The following is a 26,507-nucleotide window of genomic DNA, read 5'->3' as shown; positions in this document are numbered from 1 at the left end:
GAAAGCTTGCGTTGTGTCTGTCACTGTGGTATCGGTGGTGTCATACAGTATGTAACTGTTCACAGGTGGCGAGGTGTGATCTCTGAAATGTTAATATGGCGTCCCATCTGGCGTGTGGCAGCTTGTCTCCTTGGCTTGTGCTCTACCCCCCTTCTCCCCATCACCCCTTCCTGCCCTCCTCATGGCAGAGACACGTAATCCCAATTCACATGCCTCAGTCATCTGCACATACCGATCCTAGTGATATAATTTTTTCTCCCTGCACATTTCTTTCTCTTGCTCTATTTGCCCTATTTCTTTTTTAGCCCCCTTCCCCTCTCTCTCTCTCTCAATTAAATATCAATTTCAATTTAAGGGGCTTTATTGTCATGGGAAACATATGTTTACATTGCCAAAGCAAGTGATATAGATAATAAACAAAAATGAAATAAATAATAAAACATTAACAGGAAACTTTACACTCACAAAAGTTCCAGAATAATAAAGACATTGCAAATGTCATGTTATGTCTATATACAGTGTAATGATGTGCACATATTTAAAGTAGAAAAGGGAAAATAAATATAGGTTGTATTTACAATGGTGTTTGTTCTTCACTGGTTGCCCTTTTCTTGTGGAAACAGGTCACAAGTCTTGCTGCTGTGATGGCGCACTGTGGTATTTCACCCAATAGATATGGGAGTTGATCAAAATTGGATTTGTTTTGAATTCTTTGTGGTCCTGTGTAATCTGAGGGAAATATATGTCTCTAATATGGTCATACATCTGGCAGGAGGTTAGGAAGTGCAGCTCAGTTTCCATCTCATTTTGTGGGAAGTGTGCACAGACATTTTTGCAGAATTTTGCATACAGAGTCTCAATTTGGTGTTTGTCCCATTTAGTGAATTGTTGGTTGGTGAGCGGACCTCAGACCTCACAACCATAAAGGGCAATGGGTTCTATAACTGATTCAAGTATTTTTAGCCAGATCCTAATTGGTATATCGAATTTTATGTTCCCTTTGATGGCATAGGAGGCCCTTCTTGCTTTGTCTCTTAGTTCATTCACAGCTTTGTGGAAGTTACCTGTGGCGCTGATGTTTAGGCCGAGGTATGTATAGTTTGTTTTGTGCTCTTGGGAACGGTGTCTAGATGGAATTTGTATTCCTGGTCCTGGCAACTGGACTTTTTTTGGAACACCATTATTTTTGTCTTACTGAGATTTACTGTTAGGGCCCAGGTCTGACATAATCTGTGCAGAAGATCTAGGTGCTGCTGTAGGCCCTCCATGGTTGGGGACAGAAGCACCAGATCATCAGCAAACAGTAGACATTTGAATTCAGATTCTATTAGGGTGAGGCCGGGTGCTGCAGACTGTTCTAGTGCCCTCGGCAATTCGTTGATATATAGTCGAGAGCTTTTTTTGAAATCAACAAAGCATGAAAATACTTTGACTTTGTTTTGGTTTGTTTGTCAGATAGGGTGTGGAGGGTGAATACATGGTCTGTTATACAGTAATTTGTTAAAAAGACAATTTGACATCTGCTCAGCACATTGTTTTTTCGCTGAGGAAATGTATGAGTTTGCTGTTAATGATAATACAGAGGGTTTTCCCAAGGTTGCTTTTGACGCATATCCCCCGGTAGTTATTGGGGTCAAATTTGTCTCCTCTTTTGTGGATTGGCGTGATCATCCCTTGGTACCAAATATTGGGGAAGATGCCAGAGCTGAGGATGATGTTAAATAATTTAGGTATAGCCAATTAGAATTTGTGGTCTGTATATTTTATCATTTCATTTAGGATACCATCAACACCACAGGCCTTTTTGGGTTGGAGGGTTTGTATTTTGTCATGTAGCTCATTCAATGTAATTGGAGAATCCAGTGTGTTCTGGTAGTCGATTAGTTGATTCTAAGATTGCTATTTGATCATGTATATGTTTTTGCTGTTTGTTCTTTGTTATAGAGCCAAAATATTTATCTCCCTCTTATCTCATCTCTCTCTCTCTCAGCTCATTTCTCTCAATTCAATTCAAAGGGCTTTATTGGCATGGTAAAAATATGTTTACCTTGCCAAAGCAAGTGAAATAGATAATAAACTAAAGTGAAATAAACAGAAACATTAGATTATTCCCTCTCTTTCTCAAACACAAATTCTCTCTCTCTCTCCGTGTATTTGGTTTATTAGGATTTGCTTTATGTTTTATTTACACATACTGTATGGCTTTAAAAGTCATAAAAAAGTAAAATGCTAGAAGCTGGGGCTTTGACCCAACCACATGTTCACCAGAATACAACTACAGTGACTTTTAGAGGAGTGGAGAGCAGGAGCTGACTGGCATTTGTATATTATAACAGATTTTACAAGCCTTTTTTGCAATCCAAGCAATACGTCCTATTCTCTGTTCTGTATTTATGTGGAATATTCTGCAAAGTTCATTTGGAAACACTATAAATCCATTGTGTAAAGTCTTTTCATAATACCGCTCAACAGCACAATAGCTACTGAATGACATCTGGAGTCTGCTTTCTCCCTAACTCTCTGGGGAGACTCTGTAGCATCTGACAGATTCTTAGCTCTGCTTGCAGTAAATGTTAGCTTTAAGACATTTGGGGTTGTAGTAGAGTGAATTTGATGTACCAGAACAAGAAGTGAATAATTATTTAAAACACAATGGGGTTAATAAGCTCTTCTGTGTCTCTATGACAAAGGATTTCCAGAAATGTGCAACTGCCATTTGCCATCTTTTCTTTAGAAATGTACAGAGATTTGAAATGATTGGGTGTCCCATTGCATTAATTGACCGATGTGTCAACTTCAGGCTGCGACTCGACCCACAATGCATCTCTTGTATGGCGCCTACACCCAGCCAAAACTATCATATCACACAGAATGTGGCTACAAACAGAATAGTTTTTATTGCCATGTGTAGATGGGATGTTCCTCATTAGAGTTACAGCAGTTCCTTTGTATGACGCTACTCCAACAGGATGTTTGTGGAACAGAGAGGGATATTGAGCACATCCATGCTGATATACAATTGTTTTCTCACAGACACACACGAAAGCAGATGTGGAAAACATATTGATTAAAAGTAGAAGGCAGATGATTGCTCGTGATCAGGAAGTGGATGTGTCTGACAATTGGCTTGAGCTGAAAGGGTAAATATATTCTTCCTGTCATTCCCAGAAATGTGTTTTTCTAAGACCTTTTCTTAGGCTTGAAAGAGTAATTTGATGCTCAATTTTAGATTTTATTCAGGTTGCCAAAAACATTTATCCCCTAAAAGGGCTATAAAAAAAATATTTATCCACTATGCTATTGTACATTTAAAAAAAAAAAATCATACACATTTTCCTCTATTTTGTCTTAGTACACATTTTAATAGGAAAGCAACCCGAAGAAGATTACAAAAATATATTATGTTTTACTTGCAAAGCATTACTATTTGGTTTCAAGATCTTTCAAAGACATTACGCTTGGTGTTTGGGGTTTTAGGCTGGGTTTCAGTACAATAGTTTTGTGACATCTGCTAATGTAGAAAGGGCTTTATAAATACATCTAATTTGATGTAATGTATCTGTAACTGCTGTTGGAAGGAGAGGACCAAAGTGCAGCGTGGTACATGTCCATATTTATTTAATGAACACTGACATAACAAAAATAACAAAGAGAACGACCGAAACAGTTCTGGCTGGTGCAGACACACAACAGAAAACAACCACCCACAAAACACAGGTGGGATGAGGCTACCTAAGTATGGTTCTCAATCAGAGACAACGATAGACAGCTGCCTCTGATTGAGAAACACACTCGGCCAATTATAGAATGCCCACCCCAACTCACGCCCTGACCAAACCAAAATAGAGACATAACAAAGGCACTAAGGTCAGGGCGTGACAGTATCTCTAATATGAGCCAGATGATTGGTAACAGAGACTCAAAGCTCATTCTTAAGAGTGCATTGTTTTATTTTATTTGACCAAAGCCACATGTCAACGTAGCAGGTAGTGGTTTGTGGACAGGGTTGGGCGGATTACATGAAAAATGTAATCCGTTACTGTGATTTTTTTTTAAATAAAGTCATCGGTAATGTAATCATTTGGATTACTCAAAATGAGTAACAATCTGATGACATTTTGATAATTTGTAATACTTTAATATAGATTGTTTTTATTTAGTAACATGAGTATTTACAAATTGGGGATTAGTGTGAGAGCCTAAAGATCCTTTAATTCATATGTTCTATTCTATGTGTTAGAGCATAATCACAGGGCTCCATACTAACATTTTCAGTTGGTGGCACCAGCACATGATTTGATTGCACCACAATTGCTGTGGGATCATGCAATAGAAAATATTTGTAGCCTCATCATCTTATAAAAGTCATTCAAAGAGTTTCATTAAGAAGTTTAGTAAACTAAAGACTACTAAAATGTTACATTTAAATTAACACATTGTTTATTGTAACCACATGTTGAAGCACGGAATCATGATTCCAGATATTTTGATTTGCAACCTTAACCAGTGATTGTCATGAATTTGGGTTTTGACTAGGGAATTGTTGTTGTTATTTTTCTATCAAAATAGGGTTCCAGAATTTCCCCTTAATCTAGAATGTAATGAGCTGTTTTTAAGAGTGTAACTGTAATCAGATTACAAGTTGTTTTAAAGTAAGTAATCCAGGCTGATTAAAATTACTTCATTTTTGTAATTGGATTACGTAGTCCTCCTTGCTTTACCTTTCGTTGTGACTGTCAATGTGACACTCTGGGTCCACAACTCAAATTAACAGTAAATATCACAGTAGCTAACTATAAGCTACTCCGAGAAATTTTTATTCTAAAACATATTAGACTATTGAATAATGCAACCAAACCATATTACACTCAACAATTCAGTATGTGCAGACAATTAAAGGATTTATTTTCTTGTCCGTACACATTAAATTAGCTGACAATACACAGACAACTTCTGCTAGCTAGCTAACATCATCCTTCAACATCCTTCATGATCAAGTAATGTTAGCATATCAATAATGAACATTATCATACAGTGTCATTAATATTATAATATAGGCTACACAGCTATGTAACATTAGCTAGCTAGCTAGCTAAAGTAAATCATTTCTGCATCCTCAAATCAATGTGCTGGCTATTAGATGAATGAGATAGAAGCTTATAGGTTTAACCAGGCTTCATTTGATCAACATTGTGGATGTCATTATATAAAGTAAAAGCAAAGTGTGACAGAAAACATTGAAATTCTCTGGGAAGTACTCAGGGCAGTCAAGCAAAACAATCCACTTGAGATTTAAAGCTACGGCGACGATTTCAGAAAGTAACAGTTTGTTAATACAATTAGAGGTAAAAACTAAATAAAACAAGTCTCAAAAATGAAGAAAATATACATTTCAACTGTTTCAAAAACATGGCTCTGCTATTAAATGAAAGAGACAATTCTGTTTACGCTCCCCTGCCTAAAGCGGCGCAACTATTGGGCGGGTGTTGTGCCCTCCCTCCTGAGGTAGTGGTCAAGACGTGAGAGGTTTGCACGTTTACATAGACTAATATGTGTAGCCGAGCGTATTTTTGTGAAAACTCTAGTAAGTGTGAAGACCCTCTAACAGAAGCGTAGTGTTGTCACCTCTGACCACTTTATCTCTTTGTTTCCGCATGACTTCCAACTATTGATACAAGTTTCTGCTCAACCCACCCACTCTAACATGCTGACCACACCTGCGTGAGTAATGTGTGCAAAATTTAAAAAAAAAAATGTACACATGCATGTTATTCAGTTATTGCACCCATACGGCTCACGTGTATCAACGAGCGTCTGCGTAGCCAGCCGCTAAAATAGAACTTGGTTCTATTTGTGACGCTTGAGGCGCTGCAAGTCCCGCCTCTCCCATCACTTCATTGGTTTTTAGTAGCATATACCCACGTGGGTGATTGAAAGATGAACTGCGGTACACACTCTAGTCCAGTTGGTGGTGGTAATGCACCTTAAAGTTGGTTGCCAACCGCCATATAAAGTCCAAGGAAGAAGAAGTAGCCTGAAGGAGGAGAGATTACTAGAAACAAACTCGGTTTACCCTTTTATCTGTGTATTAATTGTCGGAGCAGAGGAACTTGTGCATTTCAGGTAAAATAACAACCAAATGTTTTTATCCCAGGACAAATTAGCTAGCAACAGCGAGCTAGCTAGCTAAATTGCCATAAATGTTTAATGCTTTTCAACCTGTCCTGAAATTAATATAGTTGGTTCAGAGTTCGTTTCGATATTTCAAACTGTGCGTCCTGATCACGTCAGTCTCACCATGTTCTGTTATGGAACAATCAAATGGAGGAATGATCATGTATAGGAGGAATGTGCAACATTTGCTTCTCAGCGAGAGAGAGAGAATAGTCTTCGTTTTTCTGCTAATCAATTCCAACAATATGATTGGTTCTTGAAGATTCTCTCACATTAATAGTTCTAATTAATAATTATATTAGCTTAATACCCACAACAAGGTGGTATTTTTATAAACACCAGCCAACTCAACCATCTTTTTAATTTGCCAATGCATTGTATTATTCCTAGTACCTCACTAATTGTCTGATTTAATTGGCCAATTACAGGTGTTTGGCAAAGGAATGAGTGACTGTGATTGGACGACCCCATCACAACCAGAGGTGGATCTACAACTAGAGTTGTGCCCGTATTTGTCACTCACTCTAATTTCCTGGAAAAAATACATAACCGAATGATAATAAGAATGTCAGTTTGATGTAATTCTTTACATTGGGCTTACTGTGAATGACTCCATGGGAAGTCCATTCTCAGAACTCATACAATAGTCAAACCAAACCAACCGAGATTTCCCCAGCCTGTTATTGTCCTGTGAGCATCAATCGCAGTATCCCACAATGGGAGGTTTCATAAACAAAACAAGTCATTTTATGGTCTGACAAGCCTCCATCTCCAGTGATTATGATGTTTGATGACATTTTAATATACATATATCTCGCTCTACAGTATATACTGTTGCTCTTTATTTATGACATGCTTAACTCAAAACATACAAATCAAGTAATATTCTTTGATGCACATTTACTGCATGACATCAATCAAAACGTACATCTGTCACTGATTCAGAGCTGGTCATGGGTGCACCTCAGCCACGTTCAAGGTCCTAAACGACATCCTAAACCGCCATCGATAAGAGACATTACTGTGCAGCCGTATTCATCGACCTGGCCAAGGCTTTCGACTCTGTCAATCACCACATTTTTATTGGCAGACTCGACAGCCTTGGTTTCTCAAATGATTGCCTCACCTGGTTTACCAACTACTTCTCTGATAGAGTTGAGTGTGTCAAATCGGAGGGCCTGTTGTCCGGACCTCTGGAAGTCTCTATGGGGGTGCCACAGGGTTCAATTCTCGGGTCGACTCTCTTCTCTGTATACATCATTGATGTCGCTCTTGCTGCTGGTGATTCTCTGATCCACCTCTACGCAGACGACACCATTCTGTATACTTCTGGCCCCTCTTTGGACACTGTGTTATCTAACCTCCAGACGAGCTTCAATGCCATACAACTCTACTTCCGTGGCCTTCAACTGCTCTTAAATGCAAGTAAAACTAAATTAATTCTATTCAATCGATCACTGCCCGCACCTGCCCGCCCGTCCAGCATCACTACTCTGGATGGCTCTGACTTAGAATACGTGGACAACTACAAATACCTAGGTGTCTGGTTAGACTGTATACTCTCCTTCCAGACTCACATTAAGCATCTCCAATCCAAAATTACATCTAGAATCAGCTTCCTATATCGCAACAAAGCATCCTTCACTCATGCTGCCAAACATACCCTCATAAAACTGACCATCCTACTGATCCTCGACTTCGGCGATGTCATCAATAAAATAACCTCTAACACCCTACTCAACAAATTCGATGCAGTCTATCACAGTGCCATCCGTTTTGTCACCAAAGCCCCATATACTACCCACCACTGCGACCTGTACGCTCTTGTTGGTTGGCCCTCGCTTCATACTCATCGCCAAACCCACTGGCTACAGGTTATCTACAAGTCTCTGCTAGGTAAAGCCCCGCCTTATCTCAGCTCACTGCTCACCATAGCAGCACCAACTCGTAGCATGTGCTCCAGCACGTATATCTCACTGGTCACCCCCAAAGCCAATTCCTCCTTTGGTCGCCTTTCCTTCCAGTTCTCTGCTGCTAATGACTGGAATGAACTGCAAAAATCACTGAAGCCGGAGACTCACATCTCCCTCACTAGCTTTAAGCACCAGCTGTCAGAGCAGCTTACAGATCACTGCACCTGTACATAGCCCATCTGTAAACAGCGCATCTATCTACCTCATCCCCATACTGTATTTATTTATTTATCTTGCTCCTTTGCACCCCAGTATCTCTACTTGCACATTCATCTTCTGCACATCTACCATTCCAGTGTTAAATTGCTATATTGTAATTACTTCGCCACCATGGCCTATTTATTGCCTTAACTCACTTATCTTACCTCATTTGCACTCACTGTATATAGACTTTTCTTTTCTTTTTTTCTACTGTATTATTGACTGTATGTTTTGGTTTATTCCATGTGTAACTGTGTTGTTGTATGTGTCGAATTGCTATGCTTTATCTTGGCCAGGTCGTAGTTGCAAATGAGAACTTGTTCTCAACTAGCCTACCTGGCTAAATAAAGGTGAAATAAAAATAAATAAATAAATTCATAGACAGTTATGTGGCTGCATTAAAGTAAACTGCCTTTTAATATAACAATGACTGGACCAATTTTACTGCAGACACACATTAATTGTGTCAGTTGGCCTTCTGCAACACTGGAATGTTAAGCAAATAGGACGCACGAAATCTCCAACACGAAGTTATCGTGTCCTAGGTTCTCCACTAGGCCACTTGACAGACACAAACAGGATTTTTCAGTCTCTGAGAGTGGTGTCTGTGCTGCCAGAATTAGCGGTGACAGCACTGTCATTCCTGATGCCACACTGCTTAATGGAGATAAGATCCATTAACCAGATTGGTTGTGACCTTGTCATTGGGCCGTGGGCCGGTGGGCACATAGCAGGAGTGATATGCGTTAACCGTCTATGACGTCACACCTCACTCGTCAGCACTGCTCAGCATTGTTCAGACATCACTGTCAGTCTCTCAATGCTCAAGGATTTGACCAGTCACATAAGGAATAAGTTTTTAATCGAGGTCATAGACACCATGATGTATCTAAATACCAGTCAATTCGTATGCCTGAATGTACCTCCGGTCCGTTTAAAATATACTGTACTTTACAGTTGACTGGTTATATTTGAGCGGAGTGCAGGGTGGACAGTTGGTACTTTTTGGGACTATTCTATTTCTTTACATTGTACCAGGCAATCAAGAGTTTCTCAAGTATTTTGAAAGTACTGTATGTGAACCAGGTCTGAGAGATGTGAGGTGGTCCCCCTTATGTACTACTTCTGGACAGAAGCAGAGCGCTCTGACTGGGGCTGTTAGTACTGCTGTGAAACTAGAGTGCTTTGGTTCTTTCATGAGTCCGAGGCCATCCAAAAGCTGTCATCACTCTGACCCACTGCTAGCTGAATGCTGCACTACCTGGTATTTTCCTCATCAGCTGACTCAATGAGTCAGATTGTTCAAGAAATTTGACAATGGCAAAGTGATTTGATTATTAAGATTCAGATTATTCAGATCTCCTAGTAAGCATGTTCCTATTTTCTTTAATTTCCCTTCCTTCATTAAATCAGTCATGGAATCATAAAAAATCACTGTTGGTAAAAATGGTTTGTGCAATCCATGCCACATCCTTTTGAGTAATGATACGCTATCTGTCTTGGGCAGCAGTTAGCCTAGCGGTTAACTGAAAGGAGGCTGATTCAAATCCCAGAGCCGACTATGTGAACAAAATGTTGACATGTCCTTGAGCAAGGTACTTAACCCTAGTTGTTCTGGACAAGAGTGTTGCTAAGTGACTGAAATGTCTGTGGAAGTAATGGTGATCTGAGTACAGTAAAAAAATGAACTCAGGCCATAATACAATGCCTGCATATCTACAACCACAGATAACTTGCTCAAACACCCCTTTATTGTTCCGCAGTGTGTATGGGCAGATTTTGTTTACGTTATGGTAACCATGTCTATTTCGTGGCCCACTGTCGGGCAAATGCATCGTGCGATTATTCTAACGTATCCACCCATAGATGTCTGTGGGGTTTTGTATATGTGCACTACGCATGGTTCCCTGTATCTCCTCAGTATACATTGGGGTAATTTCTGGCCTCTGCTGAACGACTTGGCTGGTATCCATTTACATTATGGATGGTCTTAAGGATGGTCATTGAGATGAAGCCAATCTGCCCCAGGGCAGTCGTATCATGCCACGGACAGTACCATCTCAGGCAGAGAGGAGGGGATCCCTTTGAAAAAGTCATCACTAGTGCCTTTTCGCAGACTCAATAATTGATGATTTCCATATGGAGAACCTTTTGCCGGAATCAATTCGATTCTAAAGCACGATGTATATAACTGATATATTGTCTATGGTTAAAGGCTCTCCCTGGAATACTGGGTATTAGGCAAAAGTGTAGAATACAGAAAGTAAGCTAGACAATGAGAATGTGTTCCATAATCCTTTTAGTCCTGACAAATTCTATATTATTATCATTGATGTATTTCATTTCGATGTGTGATGACTTGCAAGGATAATGTTGTACCTAGCTAACATTTGGAAATTGACATGACTTTTTGTAAAGATGGCCCTAAATGGACATGCCATTTCATGGGGTTTTTCTTTCCGTGAACTTTTTGTTGTTCTTGGGTAGGAGCGGTTTGGACTCTTGATATTAGTCTGTGTTTTATTTGGAGCTCAACTCAGACCATCTGACCACTCCTTAGACAGAACATTTCCAGCCAATGTATTCATTTGCCTCAGAAAATGAATGCAACAATTGGCACGTAAACGAATAGGATCATAAATATGTGATATATCTGTCTACTTCTTGGTCTATTAATCAATGAGCAGCTCTCCATTGAAAATATATTCACTAAGCTGCATACAAATTGAAGTATACAGGGTATGAAACAAGTGTTAGGCCTAATATGCAGCTCCTTTGCATAACAAACATTTTTTTCCATGACTCAGTACACATAACCATAGCACATTGGTTTAGTGCACACAGTGGTTTAAAGTGAGAAACAATTAAGGACAAATAGAAACAAATTACAACAAAATGCAAAGCAAAGCACAATAGCTGAGTGTGCAGTTGAAGAAAGTCAGATTTGAAGAGACACAACCAGAAGTCTCAGAACACACAGCCTTAAAACTGTCTAGGATGAGGGTGCCGCTAGCGGCACTCCCCCCCCACCCCCACTGAAAAACCAGTGCCGCGAAATTCAAAAAAAATATTTTTTAAAAATATTTAACTTTCACACATTAAAGTCCAATACAGCTAATGAAAGACACAGATCTTGTGAATCCAGCCAACATGTCCGATTTTTAAAATGTTTTACAGGGAAGACACAATATGTAAAGATGTAAATCTATTAGCTAAAAACACATTAGCATAATCCACCATCTTTTATTTGTCCACCAACACCAGTAGCCATCACCAATTCGGCTAAACTAAGATATTTATAGCCCCTAACCAAGAAAAAAACTCATCAGATGACAGTCTGATAACATATTTATGGTATGGGATAGGTTTTGTTAGAAAAATTTGCATATTTCAGGTAGCTGGCATAGTTTACAATTGCACCCACCGTCACAAATGGACTAGAATAATTACAATGAGCAACGTGTTTACCTAACTACTAATCATCAAACATTTCGTAAAAATACACAGCATACACTAATCGAAAGACACAGATCCTGTGAATACAGACAATATTTCAGATTTTCTAAGTGTCTTACAGCGAAAACACAATAAATCGTTATATTAGCATAGCACATAGCACATAGCAGCCCAGCATTGATTCTAGCCAGGGGAGCGATAACGTAAACATCGCCAAAATATATTATTTTTTTCACTAACCTTCTCAGAATTCTTCAGATGACACCCCTGTAACATCACATTACAACATACATATACAGTTTGTTCGAAAATGTGCATATTTAGCCACCAAAATCATGGTTACACAATGACAAAAGTAGCCCAGCTGGTGAGAAAATGTTGGTGCGCCATATTAGACAGTGATCTACTCTTATACATAAATACTCATAAACGTGACTAAAAAATATAGGGTGGACAGCGATTGATAGACAATTTAATTCTTAATACAATCGCGGATTTACATTTTTTAAATTATCCTTACTTTTCAATACAGTTTGCGCCAAGCGAAGCTACGTCAAAAAACATGGCGTCCTAAGCCACTAACATTTTTCAACAGAAACACGATTTATCATAATAAAAATGTCCTACTTTGAGCTGTTCTTCCATCAGTATCTTGGGCAAAGGATCCTTTCTTGGGTCTAATCGTCTTTTGGTGGAAAGCTGTCCTCTTGCCTTGTGGAAATGCCAACTGCGTTCGGGATGAACTGGAAGCGTGCCCAGCGATTCACAGCGTTTCAGAAATAAATGTCCCAAAATCGCACTAAACGGATATAAATTGCTATAAAACGCTTTAAATTAACTACCTTATGATGTTTTTAACTCCTATAACGAGTCTTAACATGACCGGAGAAAGATTACTCCCAACACTAATGCTTGGAACAGGTGCGGGTCGGTGTCCTCCACGCGCATGACGCACCAAGAAAAGAGTTGCTAGCTACAGGGTTTTTTAATTTATAGTGCCTGTGAACGCGCAATCGACCCCATTCAAATCGTCATCACGTAAAGGCATCCAGGGGAAGACGTAAGCAGTGTCCGTATACTCATAGCAATAACAGTGGCCTTTTAACTGATTCCAGATCAGGGGCCAACATTTCTGAAATCTGACTCCATGTCAGGGAAATTGCTGTAGAATGGGTTCTGTTCCACTTAGAGACAAAATTTCAACTCCTATAGAAACTATAGACTGTTTTCTATCCAATAATAAGAATAATATGCATATCGTACAATCAAGAATTTTGTGGGAAGCCGTTTCAAAAATTACACGATTAGCATAAATAGTGACAACAGCGCCCCCAGCCTCAACAGGTTAAATCACTCTGACATGGACTGTTAAATGTTTCTAGAGGAGAAGTTGGCCAGAATGGCTGGTACGGCAATAACATGTTTGGGATGTTTTTTTGAAACATCCGAAAAGGGTTGCTAAGAACTGTATTTTCATAGGATTTTTATCCGAAACTTTCTTGAAACATTATCAGTCTGCTGCACAAATACAGACGTATGATTATTGCGGTTTCGATCAGTGTTGACATGTACTGAACTTATTTTACAAGTCTGGCAACTCCTTAAGTATAATATCGCTTTTAGCATTTTATAAATACACTGTCACTGCTTGGGATTTGTCCGTATTGAACATATTGGATTTGTCAGTATGTAGGTCTCAGACAAGCATGAATTATGATATGATTACTTATTTGAGCTTATTTGGCCTGAATACCATTCCATATAGACAGGCATTATCCTTCCATCTACTTCCTGAGTACTCCTATGTCACTAATGCGTGTGTGTCAGTACTTGCTGTTTTTCAGCAACTCTAAAGCATCTCATAAACTGCACTATCCAAGCAGGCAACATCTGCTGTGGCTTACTGGCACACGCGCCCTGCCATCATGAAACAGGCTGGCTGGCAATACAAAAACATGGCCACTATTGGCAAGCAGAAGTCAAGTCTTTGGTCCCAAATTTGTTTACCTTTTCGAGTTAACTTTAGTTTATTCATAGACAGTGACAGTTAAAATTGCTGAGCACAATGCATACATCACCAACAGAAAGCCTACTAACTTTGAAAAAGTCTCGCCTCTATGAAAGTTTTCTTTTCTTTTTTGAAGCGTAGACAGACACAGACACAAAGCTATGGAAATGCACTTTGCAGTTACTGCCACTCAAACTTCTCACAAAAGAAGTCCCCTAGGCTACAATTGTAGTGGAAGAGGCAAATCTTACCAGCTGTAATTCATTACAAAACGGTGCAATTTTCTAACATTTAGAGAGTGATGATTTTGACAGGATACAACGTTTGCAAGTTATATGACTGCTCAATGAATGCAACAGACAAGTCTTTTTTTCTTAATGAGCTTTTGCAAATTTTAAGAAAAGTGAGGTTGGAACATTTCCCATTATGTTTAAGACTTTGAGAGGTTTCATAATGCTGTCGGCATTGCTTGGAGTTTTATTTCTATTGTGGTGCTGGAGAAATGACATATTAAGTCATATTTTGTAGAATCTTATACTGTAAAATGTCTTGCTGTAAGCCACTCTTACCAAACAAAGAAAAAAAATACATTAGTATTTATCTACAATATACTGAGAAATGTTTGGAGGCATTGGGAAGATAACATGAGAACAATAGTTCACAATAGTTTATTTTTAGCGTTTGTTAGTTCTCCAATGTAACGATACACTGAGTATACAAAACATGACAGTTTTTCCCAATTACACACTGAAACTGGCCCATGAGGCACAATGACACAAACCTGTAACTCATTTGGCAGAACCAGACACCAAATCTGCAATACTATTGGCACATGTTTTGCTTTATACTCAGATTGCAGTTCTATAACAAACATATAACAAACAATGCTCTACCTTTGCAAGTCCCATCCCCCAGGAACTCATTTTCATAGATGTGGCTGGATTCAATTTAGCGAAGACGAGGAGGGAACATCATTGGTCAACACGCCATCATTGAAGTAACTGGCCAGTGAGGGGGAAATGTCACCATATGCGCAGCTATGAGCCACAATGGGGTCCTCCACCACCATGCCACCTTTGGACCATACAACACTGCCCATCTCCTTCATTTCCTGAACACCTTACATGACAATCTTTTTCAGCCAGAGCAGAGAGGGCCAGGTGATCCTGAGCAGCAAATGTATATTCTAATTTGGGACAACATGACTTTCCATCGGGCTGCTCAGGTCTGCAGCTGGTTCCATGACCATCCCAGGTTTACAATTCTCTATCTCCCACCATATTCCCCATTTCTCAACCCCATTGAGGAGTTGTTTTCAGCATGGCGGTGGAAGGTGTATGATCACAAACCTCATGAACGGATGGCCCTTCTCCAGGCAATGGAGGAGGCCTGTGGTGACATTCCAGCAGAGTTCTGTGGTGGATGCGTCCTGCCAGAAGATATGTCCCCCGCTGTCTGGCCAAGGAGAATATCTCCTGTGATGTTGATGAAAATCTGTGGCCGGACCAAAACAACAGACATGACTGATTTGTTTCTTGACTTATGATTTAGATTGTATTGTATTTTGACAGTTTCTTTATCTATTCCGTACAATTGATATAACATACACTACAGTAGTACAAATAGGCCTACTTTTCTTCCTTTGCATATGCAAAATATATTTACTGAATGTGTGTTTACAGTATGCTGTTTGACATGTATTGAATAATGTTAAATATGAAATGTTCTTGCTTGAGTACACACAAACAATATACAGTATACTGTAACAACAAAGTCTTAGTCTTTACACTGAAATAGGTTCTGATAATAATGTTTTGAATATTTCACATTAGTGTGATCTCGGTTGTCACTAAGTTAGATTCATTTGATATGTGTATGTCTCATTTGTGTGCAGAGTTTCATTTTGAGTAGGGAGTACATCGCTGTGATTTTGATTACAGTGTTTCATTTAGCAAGGGGTCTGTGGGATTTGGGGAAATTGGCTAACTGTTTTGTGTTTCGATTTTTGAGTACCTGAGATGTAGTTTCAGCAAATGTGTGTTAACAACTGGGAAAAACTCTAAGAACACCTGCTCTTTCCATGACATAGACTGACCAGGTGAATCCAGGTGAAAGCTATGATCCCTTATTGATGTCACTTGTTAAATCCACTTCAATTAGTGTAGATGAAGGGGAGAATAAGGATTTTAAAGCCTTGAAACAATTTTGACATGTATTGTATATGTGTACCATTCAGAGGGTAAATAGGCAAGACAAAATATTTAAGTGCCTTTGAACAGGGTATGGTAGTAGGTGCCAGGTGCACTGGTTTGTGTCAAGAACTGCAACGTTGCCGGGATTTTCACACTAAAAAGTTTCCCGTGTGTATAAAGAATGGTCCACCACCCAAATGACATCCAGACAACTTGACATAACTGTGGGAAGCATTGGAATCAACATGTGCCAGGATCCCTGTCAAACATGTTCGACACCTTGTAGAGTCCATGCCCCGACAAATTGAAGCTGTTCTGAGGGCATATGGGGGGTGCAACTCAATATTAGGAAGTTGTTCCTAATGTTTGGTATACTTAGTGTATATGGCTGAAGTTAAGATTGTTTGTTATAACCCCAGTCAAAATTGTATTGAGCTGAGCAAAGTCAATGATACAGTATGTTTTTCTTGGCAAGCCACAATAAAATAACATTACAGAGAATATCTTCATCCAACTAGCTACAACAACATCATACTGTGGAAATAATCATACTTAGATGTATACACACACACACACACACACACACACACACACACACACACACACACACACACACACACACACACACACACACACACACACACACACACACACTTTCATATATATATATACACACACAAACTTACATAGATACACACACAGACTCACACGTCAGTCCTCTGGCCATGTTTTTGCGTGAGCTGTCCAGGACAATTCTCCAGTGTTGTTGGGCTAATCGCAGCCTGAGATAACATTGGTCTTACCATCATCTTTGGAACACACACTTGACATAGGAGGGGAAATTGGTTTGGATAATATATCATATGGAACAACCCTTGTCTTTTGTGCATGCATGTGTTTGTGTGTTTTATAAATACCTATTGGTTGTCGTCGGGTCAGTTCAGGTCCAGGTCTGATTGTCCTCAAGTCCGTTCAGGTCAGGGTCCAACTTTTTGGACCAGAGAAGACCTCTAGTGTGTGTGTGTGTGTGTGTGTGTGTGTGTGTGTGTGTGGGTAGGTGTGTGCGTACATGCATGTGTTGGTCTTTACAGTGGCAGAAGAGAAAGGGACACAAGGGAAACCACAATAAGAGAACTGTGGAATGTGTTTAGTCTCTTGGTCTTGGGATCAGAGGAGTCTTCTGGTGCATGGGAAACATCCACGAGGAGCTTCTCATGCCAGACATATGGGATAGCAGGAGATCAACTTCCTAGTTTTAGCTTCTTCACTGTCTTTGTCCTCAGTTACTCATGAGCTGTGGTTTTCGGTGCATTTATTTATGGATGTTCATTCATATGCATCTGTTTACTGGCATTCTTATGTGTGTGTTTATGCGTGTGTGTTTTATAGCAACTCTCATCTTTAGTAATCACCGCTATGACACTGTCCAGATGATTGAACATTGGACGAGCCAACAGGAAAACAGGAAAAACTCTTACCACTAGTAACGAGTCATGGGTTAAAAGGACTGACAAGAAGACATAAAGCAGACTCCGTTTATTGGATTAGCGTGGTAATGTGCAAGGTACTAGAACCCTTGGAGATGATTTAGCGTCTGTCTGAGAATGTGAGTGTATTTTTAGGACTAGGGTCCCTCCAGAGAATATTGGCAGAGACAATGTTGATGTTTGATTTTGTGAAAAGGAAATTGAGTCTGTTCCATGTGTCTCTCTCTCTCTCAGTATTGTATTTAGCTAAAATGCTCAACATGTTCAACACGTTTTAAACAGTACCCTGCTCAAGTGTCTTTAAAACTATTGCTTGAGAAATAGTTTTTTCCCCCATTTTAATGGAAATCTATTACAGTAAGGTGCTTAATTATTACCCAGAAGTTATTTGATATTGACAAAAAAATAGCTGCATTGGGCCTTGAAGTTTGTCACTCAAGAATGGCTAAATATATCCAGTCTGTCTCTGAATTCATACACCTTGGACTGTAAGGTAATGACAGTTAGAGAAGAGAATGGACATCACAGGACCTGCCCCAGCCTGGCACAAACCATTCACACATTTAAACTGGTAGCCAATCTTTTTAATGAAAAGGCTACACTTCACATTTGGCTACACTTCACAGGCAATACTATTGCACACTTGACATAACAATGGCCCACACATTCATCAAAACAAAGACATTAGCACAAACATCAGTATTTCTGGTAAACAATGAAAGCACCCCTTAAAAGGAAGAAACCAAATGATGAGAGGTTCTGCACAACCTTCACTGGCGCTCGCTCTCTAGGAGCCACTTCAGACCAGTAGTAGGCCTAGAGGCAGGTTGGCGATTAACAAACAAAGAGACAGACAGTAGGCGAGTTTTACATGGCCCGGTACTCCGGTGTTTGAGAGGACCCAACGATAGCAACTTTAGCAAATAATATTTGAAGCAAACAATGTGTCTGTTTTTATGTGTGGAATGGAAGGAATTGAATATTGAAATTCGCAGAGCTCTGTCTCTGTCTCTCACTCTCCTCAATTTCTCTCTTTCTTTTTCTCTCTTTCTAGCTCATGGTATATGTAGTCCTTACCATTCCCACATGCTAATTTCCCATTAGTATGCAGTGTTTAAGATGAAAACATGCACATGAAAGTAATCCTAAATTTCCTTATTGTTAGACAGGCAATCAACCCCTGAGAAATACAGACTCTGCTTAGATTGCAACCTCATGTTTACATCAAGAAAAAGAACATGGTAGATGCCACAAAGCCAGGGAAAACAACAGCTTTACAGTATATACAGTAACACCTCCCCTTGGCGTCTCTGTGTCTGGCTGGGTGTATGTCTGCGTGTTTGAGGCAGGCCTGCTCTAGCTTATGATTGGGGTAGAGATAGAGAGCTGTGATAACGATGGGAGACAGCCCAGCCCTCAGCCCTGCCACTCACCCATGGCATAGGAATCGGATTAAGAGGGGGATTCGGCCGTGCATGCCTCACAAAGTAATCCTACTGTACACTGGTCCAGAATGATGAGTCCACATTAGTCAGAGGCTAGTAGCCAGTATTTTAGCCATGGTGGCCTTGAGAGGGATGGGGTTTGGCCAAGCGCTAACATTTCATGATGGCATTGTGTACATTTAGGCTTTTCTGTGGTACTGTGTCTGGTTGATTGTCACCCGCTCACCTGTTATATCATACAGTATGCATGCATGCTATTGCGTTGTGATGGTGGGGGGTAATATATTGTGTACGCAGTGTTGGATGTACTGTACGTTGTGACTCAAAGTGGGAGGATTATTAACAGAGTATTTGAGTGACTCATCCATCCATCAGTCGAAGTATTAGTAAATTCTTTGATCAATAATTATATTGTAAATACAAAACCTTCAGTGTTCATGATGGAGTTATACCATTAAAGCCTTTATAGTTACCCTTTAGTAGTATTATACCATTAAAGCCTTTATAGTTACCCTTTAGTAGTATTATACCATTAAAGCCTTTATAGTTACCCTTTAGTAGTATTATACCATTAAAGCCTTTATAGTTACCCTTTAGTAGTAGTATACCATTAAAGCCTTTATAGTTACCCTTTAGTAGTAGTATACCATTAAAGCCTTTATAGTTACCCTTTAGTAGTATTATACCATTAAAGCCTTTATAGTTACCCTTTAGTAGTATTATACCATTAAAGCCTTTATAGTTACCCTTTAGTAGTATTATACCATTAAAGCCTTTATAGTTACCCTTTAGTAGTATTATACCATTAAAGCCTTTATAGTTACCCTTTAGTAGTATTATACCATTAAAGCCTTTATAGTTACCCTTTAGTAGTATTATACCATTAAAGCCTTTATAGTTACCCTTTAGTAGTATTATACCATTAAAGCCTTTATAGTTACCCTTTAGTAGTATTATACCATTAAAGCCTTTATAGTTACCCTTTAGTAGTATTATTTGAAAGTCTAACAATAAAGTAACTGCTCTCTCTTTTGCTCCTCCCTCCTCTCTTGTGCCCCTCTTCCCTCCCTCCCCTCCCTCTGTCTCTACAGCAGTAGATGGTGTGGAGCTGACTTCAGCAGGTGAGGTATTTCTACAATTGGTAACTTGTGTTCCCCTCATTTGTGTGTGTGTTTGTGTGTTCTACCCATCATCAGTACAATCATAATATGACCTTTCCTGTATCCCTTCAACCACTCTCCCACTCTCTCACTTTCTCAAACACACACACACACACACACACACACACACACACACACACACACACACACACACACACACACACACACACACACTAGAGGTCTTATCTGGTCCAAAAGGTTGGACCCTGACCTGAACAGACTTGAGGACAATCAGACCCGAACCCGAACTGACCCGACGACAACCAGACCTAGACCCGACACGGTTAAACCCAAGTGACCAAAAAAATATGTTTATCAGCCAATTTGCCCTTCTGGTTAATGAATAGGTATTTATATGTTGGCCAAGCCTTCTATAAGTCAATCAATTCACCTTATTAGTGTAAAATAAATATGCTTTAGGCTATGCAGAGTCGTGGTCCGGTCTATTCGGGTCCACTCAGCTATAGTTACATAGACCCGAGACCCAATGTCAATCAAACAGGACCCGGCCCAGACCCGAGGGAAAATATATCATCTTGGGTATTCGGGTTCGGGTGGACCCTTGAATACTCCTAAAACACACATTCACACGACCACGCAAGCCCACACACACACACACACACACCCCTGTGACTGCTGTGGATCCTGCTGCATTGATTGATTGAGTGATCAAGCCCAGTCAGTATCACTTTGCTTGACTCTTTTTACCAACTTTTTACCAATGATGTTTACGTGATGCTTTTAGTTCCTTTCTCTCTTTGAACAAACATACATCCCTTGCCTTATACTCCACAGACTCTAAACAGGCATTGAACCAATTAGAGACTTCTGTTGTTCTGCCTTGCCACAGAGAATTTCATGGAACAAATGTTTACCATTGATCGACAACATAGATTCCCCAAGTTTGAGAACTTGAAAACACTTTGGTCCAGAACACTGCCAAACAACCAACCAAGTCCACAATATTTGATCATGCAAATATGAATGAAAGAATGAAACTCATTGAAGTATGCCTATAATTGAGTGATATATAATTTGAGTCAAGACGGTAGGACTGATTATGCAATTAGATTCTTCCATTTTTTGAGAATGCTCTTCTATACAAAAAAGCCTCAATAAGCATTCTACACATTGTTCTTACTTGAAAATAGCCCTATGAGTCAGGGTAGTTAGTGAGTGGAAAACGTTCCATCCCTGTATGAGCTCTGTACCAGGCTGTATCACAACCGGCTTTGATTGGGAGTCCCATAGGGCGGCTCACAATTGGCCCAGCGTCGTCCGGGTTTGGCCGGTGTAGGCCGTCATTGTAAATAAGAATTTGTTCGTAACAGACTTGCCTAGTTAAATAAAGGTTAAATAAAAAATAAATGAAATAAAAATCTCTGGTTAGTGTGCCTCCATAAGCATTTCTGTGATATTGTCCTCATGCTTCCCCAAGCAGCTGGCTGATGTTATTTGATGCACTTATTATTAGCATATGGTGTATAACGGGATGGATTGCTGGCGTACCTTGTCCATAGACTGGCTACATGGTAAGGAAAACAATGTGTGATTTTGTCATTTGGGTAACTATCCCTTTAGGATCGGCACAGTGGTTAATTATAAGCCCTCCAATGCATCTTCTGCTGCCTCAGAAAGGATGTTTGGCAATCACATGCAATTTCCAGTTACTTTGAAAGAGGAAAAGAAATGTAACAGAAGAAGCTTTTTAGAAACTCTGTAAGTATTAAATGGAACTGAAATATTATTTATTGCAGTTTTAGACTTGTCAAATACACAAGATCTCAGAGTTGAGAGGTCTCGATCAATGTTGTCTGTTGTTAGTCTTTCTGGTTGGTAATGGGAATACTTTGGGTATCTCCCTGGTGTCAATAGTCTGAAAAGATGAGCCTACGTAAAGTAGGGGTTGCAAAATAGTTGGGAAGAGATTTTTGACATACCGATTCCATGGCACATGGTTTATGAATTGATACGCAAAACAACGACGGATTGAAAACTTTGAATTTTTATATTTAAATTATTATACAAAATTCTTGCAACCAATAGAATGTTATTTACATGGGGGATCCAACCTACCCAGCTCTGTAGATTTTGTTGCGAAGAGGTAGAATCATAAGGTAATTTGTCCATATGTAGCTTGTTTTTGGTCACAGGTCCAGGAATGCCTGAATAATTGCAATATTTACCTGGAGCTAACCCTCAAAAGTCATACTCAATCGATGAATAATATAATAATACTTTTAGCAAAAAAATTAAAAGATCAATTTACAATCTGTAGAAACAGTGACAATAAAGGTTCAGAACTTTTGTGAAACATCACAGCACAGTTGAACAAATATATGGCAAAATAGAAATCCAATATGGATGGTGTTAAGAGATAGATGGGAGGGGTTGAATGGAGCTGAAGGTTGGGACTAATAACAACTAATAACAACAAGATAACTAATGTAAAACATACTGTGCCCGTAAAACGTATATAGGTTAATAACTTTTGTGAAAGAGCACATTTTGAAAGATATGGCAAATAGGATGGACATCATAAATAGATGGGAGAGGTTGAGGGTAGATGAAGGACAGGAGCAAAAACAAACAAAATAGAACTATTGTAAAATAGAATGTGTCCATAAAATGTACACTATCGTTTGGGGTCACCTAGAAATGTCCTTGTTTTTGAAAGAAAAGCACATTTTCTGTCCATTAAAATAACATCAAATTGTTCAGAAATACAGTGTAGACATTGTTAATGTTGAAAATGACTAGTGTAGCTGGAAACAGCTGATTTCTTTATGGAATAGCTACATAGGCGTACAGAGGCCCATTATCAGCAACCATCACTCCTGTGTTCCGATGGCATGTTGTGTTAGCTAATCCAAGTTTCTAATTTTAAAAGGGTAATTGATCATTAGAAAACCCTTTTGCAATTATGTTAGCACAGCTGAAAACTGTTTTGATTAAAGAAGCAATAAAACTGGCTTTCTTTAGACTAGTTGAGTATCTGGATCTTCAGCATTTGTGGGTTCGATTACAGGCTGAAAATGGCCAGAAACAAAGAACTTTCTTCTGAAACTCATCAGTCTATTCTTGTTCTGAGAAATGAAGGCTATTCCATGCGAGAAATTGCCAAGAAACCGAAGATCTGGTACAACAATGTGTACTACTCCCTTCACAGAACAGCACAAACTGTCTCTAACCAGAATAGAAAGATGAGCGGGAGGGCCCGGTGCACAACTGAGCAAGAGGAGAAGTACATTAGAGTGTCTAGCTTCAATAAATAGTACCCACAAAACACCAGTCTCAACGTTAACAGTGAATAGGCAACACCGAGATGCTGGCCTTCTACGCAGAGATGCAAAGAAAAAGCCATATCTCAGACTGGCCAATGAAAAGAAAAGATTACGATGGGCAAAAGAACACAGACACTGGACAGAGGAACTCTGCCGAGAAGGCCAGCATCCCGGAGTCGCCTCTTCACTGTTGACATTGAGACTGGTGTTTTGCGGCTACTAGTCATTTTCAACATTAACAATGTCTACACTGTATTTCTGATCAATTTGATGTTATTTTAATGGACAACAAATGTGCTTTTCTTTTGAAAACGAGGACATTTCTAAGGGACCCCAAACTTTTGAACGGTAGTGTATGTATGTACAGTTGAAGTTGGAAGTTTACATACACTTAGGTTGGAGTCATTAAAACTCGTTTCTCAACCACTCCACACATTTCTTGTTAACAAACTACAATTTTGGCAAGTCGATTGGGACATCTACTTTGTGCATGACACAAGTAATTTTTCCAACAATTGTTTACAGACAGATTATTGCACTTATAATTCAGACTACGGATTGCAACTGCATATGGGGACAAAGATCATACTTTTTGGAGAAATGTCCTCTGGTCTGACGAAGCAAAATAGAACTGTTTGGCCATAATGACCATCGTTATGTTTGTTGGAAAAGGGGGGAGGCTTACAAGCCGAAGTACACCATCCCAACCGTGAAGCACGGGGGTGGCAGCATCATGTTGTGGGGGTGCTTTGCTGCAAGAGAGACTGTTGCACTTCACAAAGTAGATGGCATCATGAGGTGGGAAATTATGTGGATATATTGAAGCAACATCTCAAGACATCAGTCAGGAAGTTAAAGCTTGGGTCTTCCAAATGGACAATGACCCCAAGCATACTTCCAAAGTTGTGGCAAAATGAGGACTGGAGTGGCCATCACAAAGCCCTGACCTCAATCCTATAGAAACGTGTGGGCAGAACTGAAAAGGCGTATGCGAGCAAGGAGGCCTACAAACCTGACTCAGTTACACCAGCTCTGTCAGGAGGAATGGGCCAAAATTCACCCAACTTATTGTGGGAAGCTTGTGGAAGGCTACCCGAAACCTTTGACCCAAGTTAAACAATTTAAAGGCAATGCTAGCAAATACTGATTGAGTGTATGTAAACTTCTGACCCACTGGGAATGTGATGAAAGAAATAAAAGCTGAAATAAATAATTCTCTACTATTATTCTGACATTTCACATTCTTAAAATAAAGTGGTGATCCTAACTGACCTAAAACAAGGAATTTTTACGAGGATTAAATGTCAGGAATTGTGAAAAACTGAGTTTAAATGTATTTGGCTAAGGTGTATGTAAACTTTATTCATGTATGTGTATATATATATATATATATTAGCAAAATATATATGGGGGTTTGGAAGTGATGCAGACAATTACATTGATGAAAGCTACCTATCTGCAGTTTTAAAGCTGATCTAACCCTGAAAAAAAAAGTAGGGGTCAATTCCATTTCACTCTCAGTCAGTTTTAATTGGACATGAAACTGTTAGATGTGACTGAATTCCTGATCCATTCATTTAGATGGATTTGACCCTAACTCTGACATATTCAGCTGTGGTCAACACACTGCATTGCTGGCACTATAGACAACAGCATTCATATCTCCATGCTCACGTCATGTCCTGTGCATCTCTTCTTAATCATGTCTTCTGTTTTAGATGGTTACAATGAGGTCAGAATCATGTGTTGCTATGGTGTTATGGTAGAATTTTCTTCTTTGTTATTCAAGTATACAGATGAACCTAATCTGGAACTTTTCAAGTTTCTGAAATGTTTTTTGATCTTTTAATAATAATTCCTCAGTTTATTTCATAGCAAAGTTGATTTTCTTCATGTGACATTCCATATCACGTTCCCATTTTGAGCATGTGAATGAAGGTGTTTAAAAACAATATGCAAGGCAAAACACATGTAGTATCATGTTATGTCGTTTCAGTTACTCACAAATGTGTACACACACGCAGGAAAGCACAAACACAAGCACGCGTACACACACACACAGACAGTACACAAAATGAAAAAAATCCTGCTGCTATTATACTTTCTTGTTTCACTAAGTAACTAATATTTTGTAATTATAGCTTTGAAAGTCACCTGTGAATTACCATGTTAAAAATCTGACCTTGTTACAAGGTGCCACTGCCATCAAATCAACATGTAATACCCCATCTATAACCCTGGTATGTCAGTGTGAAATCAATGGAACCTCTCTCACCAGTCATATCAGCTGAAAAGCTGCCTGACAGCCTTCATCCAGGCCACACAGCCTTCATCCAGGCATCACAACCTTCATCTAGGAAACACAGCCTTCATTTGAATATGTTCCCTAACACCAGTCATGGCAAACCACACAATAATCAGCCAATATTTGCTGTTTGATAGGGTCAGGTGTTACAAGCTTTAGTTGTGTGAAATATATCCATGTGGAAAAAATCCTGTACTTGTAAAAAACTAAATGTGCATGTTTGACCCCAGAGTGAAATAAAAACAGTGAAAATGTGCGGTACCAGTCAAACGTTTGGACACACCTACTCATTTCAGTGTTTTTCTTTATTTTTACTATTTTCTACATTGTAGAATAATAGTGAAGACATCAAAACTGTGAAATAACACATATGGAATCATGTAGTAATCATGTAGTCAACCAGCTTCATGAGGTAGTCACCGGGAATACATTTCAATTAACAGGTGTGCCTTGTTAAGTACATTTGTGAAATTTCTTTAAGCCAATCAGTTGTGTTGTGACAAGGTAGGGGTGGTATACAGCCTTATTTGGTAAAATAACCATTCCATATTATGGCAAGAGCAGCTCAAATAACCAAAGAGAAACAAACAGACAGTCCATCATTACTTTAAGACATGAAGGTCAGTCAATCCGGAACATTTCATGAACTTTCAAAGTTTCTTCAAGTGCAGTCGCAAAAACCATCAAGCGCTGTGATGAAACTGGCTCTCATGAGGACCGCCACAGGAAAGGAAGACCCAGAGTTACCTCTGCTGCAGAGGATAAGTTCATTAAAGTTACCAGCCTCAGAAATTGCAGCCCAAATAAGTTCTTCACTGAGTT

At 39.3% G+C, this 26,507-nt stretch overlaps 1 protein-coding gene across 2 annotated transcripts in view; it reads left to right on the top strand.

Annotated features, from left to right (window-relative positions):
* The window catches only part of LOC129853131 (EGF-like repeat and discoidin I-like domain-containing protein 3), a 234,777-nt gene that overhangs the window by 29,861 nt on the left and 178,409 nt on the right, over positions 1-26,507 (top strand). The window contains exon 2 of one of the 2 annotated variants that reach the window (XM_055918856.1): positions 20,031-20,057. In XM_055918856.1, the coding sequence (XP_055774831.1) occupies positions 20,031-20,057 (27 nt within the window). Of the gene's footprint in view, positions 1-20,027; positions 20,058-26,507 lie in introns of both variants that reach the window. The other variant, XM_055918855.1, reaches the window with a different exon arrangement.

Source organism: Salvelinus fontinalis, chromosome 4 (genome assembly GCF_029448725.1).
Source record: "Salvelinus fontinalis isolate EN_2023a chromosome 4, ASM2944872v1, whole genome shotgun sequence".
Taxonomy (NCBI): Eukaryota; Metazoa; Chordata; class Actinopteri; order Salmoniformes; family Salmonidae; genus Salvelinus; species Salvelinus fontinalis.
This window is presented reverse-complemented; position numbering and strand designations above follow the sequence as displayed.